Source organism: Meriones unguiculatus, chromosome 9 (assembly GCF_030254825.1).
Source record: "Meriones unguiculatus strain TT.TT164.6M chromosome 9, Bangor_MerUng_6.1, whole genome shotgun sequence".
Taxonomy (NCBI): Eukaryota; Metazoa; Chordata; class Mammalia; order Rodentia; family Muridae; genus Meriones; species Meriones unguiculatus.
In genome coordinates, this window is record NC_083357.1 from 55,891,620 (window position 1) to 55,893,045 (window position 1,426).

At 46.1% G+C, this 1,426-nt stretch overlaps 1 gene segment (V, D, J or C); it reads right to left on the bottom strand.

The window, feature by feature from the left end:
- Nucleotides 1-665: 665 nt before the first annotated feature.
- Nucleotides 666-1,180, bottom strand: LOC110542894 (T-cell receptor alpha chain V region CTL-F3-like). The segment is given in 2 exon segments: nt 666-1,018; nt 1,129-1,180. Coding segments are annotated over 2 exon segments (405 nt in total).
- Nucleotides 1,181-1,426: the final 246 nt, after the last annotated feature.

Genomic DNA, 1,426 nt, shown 5'->3' on the forward strand with positions numbered 1-1,426 from the left:
CCAAAGCCAAAGTCAAGCCCAGCTTCTCCCTCTCTCTGTCTCTTGCTTGTGATCAGATGTAAGCTCTCAGCTACTACTCCAGGGCCATCCTGCCTGCCTGCCTGCTCCTACACTCCCTACCATGATGATCACCTCTGAAACTGTGGTCAAGCCTCCAATGAAATGCTTTCTTTCACTAGCTGTCTTGATTATCCATGGTGTCTCTTCAAAGCAGCAGACAAATAACTAAGAGTAGAAGTTGGGGGATGCTCTGCAAAATGGACCAAGGAAAGGAAGAATCTTAATAATTTGTAGAATGAGACTGAAGCAATATTTTAAAGACTAGAGTCTATGTTTCTCATTTAAATCATAAATTTGAGGGTAATAACAAAAGATTGCTAGAGAATTTGAGTTCCTAGATTCTGTAAGACATCTTGGTAGAGATAAATCCTATGTCAGGCATTTCCTGGAGATGTTTGCTGTTAAGACTTGCAGTTAGGGAGAGAACTTTATTTCAAGGGATCACAGCCTGGGTTGTCTCTAGCACTGTCTTCCATCCTGTCCTGTCAGAATATCCACAGATCCTAGGTTTCTAGATATTTGACCTGAGACTTGATGCTGTTTTTCAGGAAGATGGTGAGCAACACTTGGAGAAAGCACACAGCCTCCCTCACAGGGCTGCTCCCCTAGGCCTCCTGCACCTGTGGTTTGTGTGCAGCTTCTCCTGAAGTCTCCCTCACTGTGTCACTCAGAGCACAGTAGTACAGGGCAGAGTCTGACAGCTGTGCTGAGGACGTCTGCAGGTGGAAGGAGCTGCTGCTCTTGTGGAGAGTGGCGTGGAACCCTCGGTGCTCTGTCCTCTTGTTGTCTGTGGAGCTCCTCAGGAGTAGCTGAGGGGCTTCATTGAGATATTGCATGTACCAGAAGAGGTAAACACCTAAGTAAGTAGTCTGATAGGTGCAGTTCAGCATCACAGGCATCCCCTCTGTGAGAGTGACCAAGCTTTCTGTCTGCATCACAGAGTCTCCATTGCTCCTTTCTAAAAAACAAACAAGGAGGAATTACTGTTCTATGTGAGGAGGAAGGATAAAGACTGCCATAGTTGTACAACAAAGACATCATTAACTCTTAGGGTAAAATGTAACTTACTGAGCATGAAGAGGAGCACAAGAACTGAACAGGTGACAGGAAGCATGTTCATAGAAGAAATGACACTTGGTCCTTGACTGCACCAGTCTCGCAGGGCAAGTCTTCTTCAGGACCTCATCAAACTCCTCACTCATGGGCAAGGACCTCTGTCTGCACAGTGAGTCTGTCATGCTAAGACACTTGAAGGAGATGTAACCCACATCTCCACATCTAAGAAAGCAACGCCCTCTGCTGATCTCCTTAAACCTGCACCACAGGTGGCTGCACAAGACACTGTGAATAAACTTGAAACCTCACC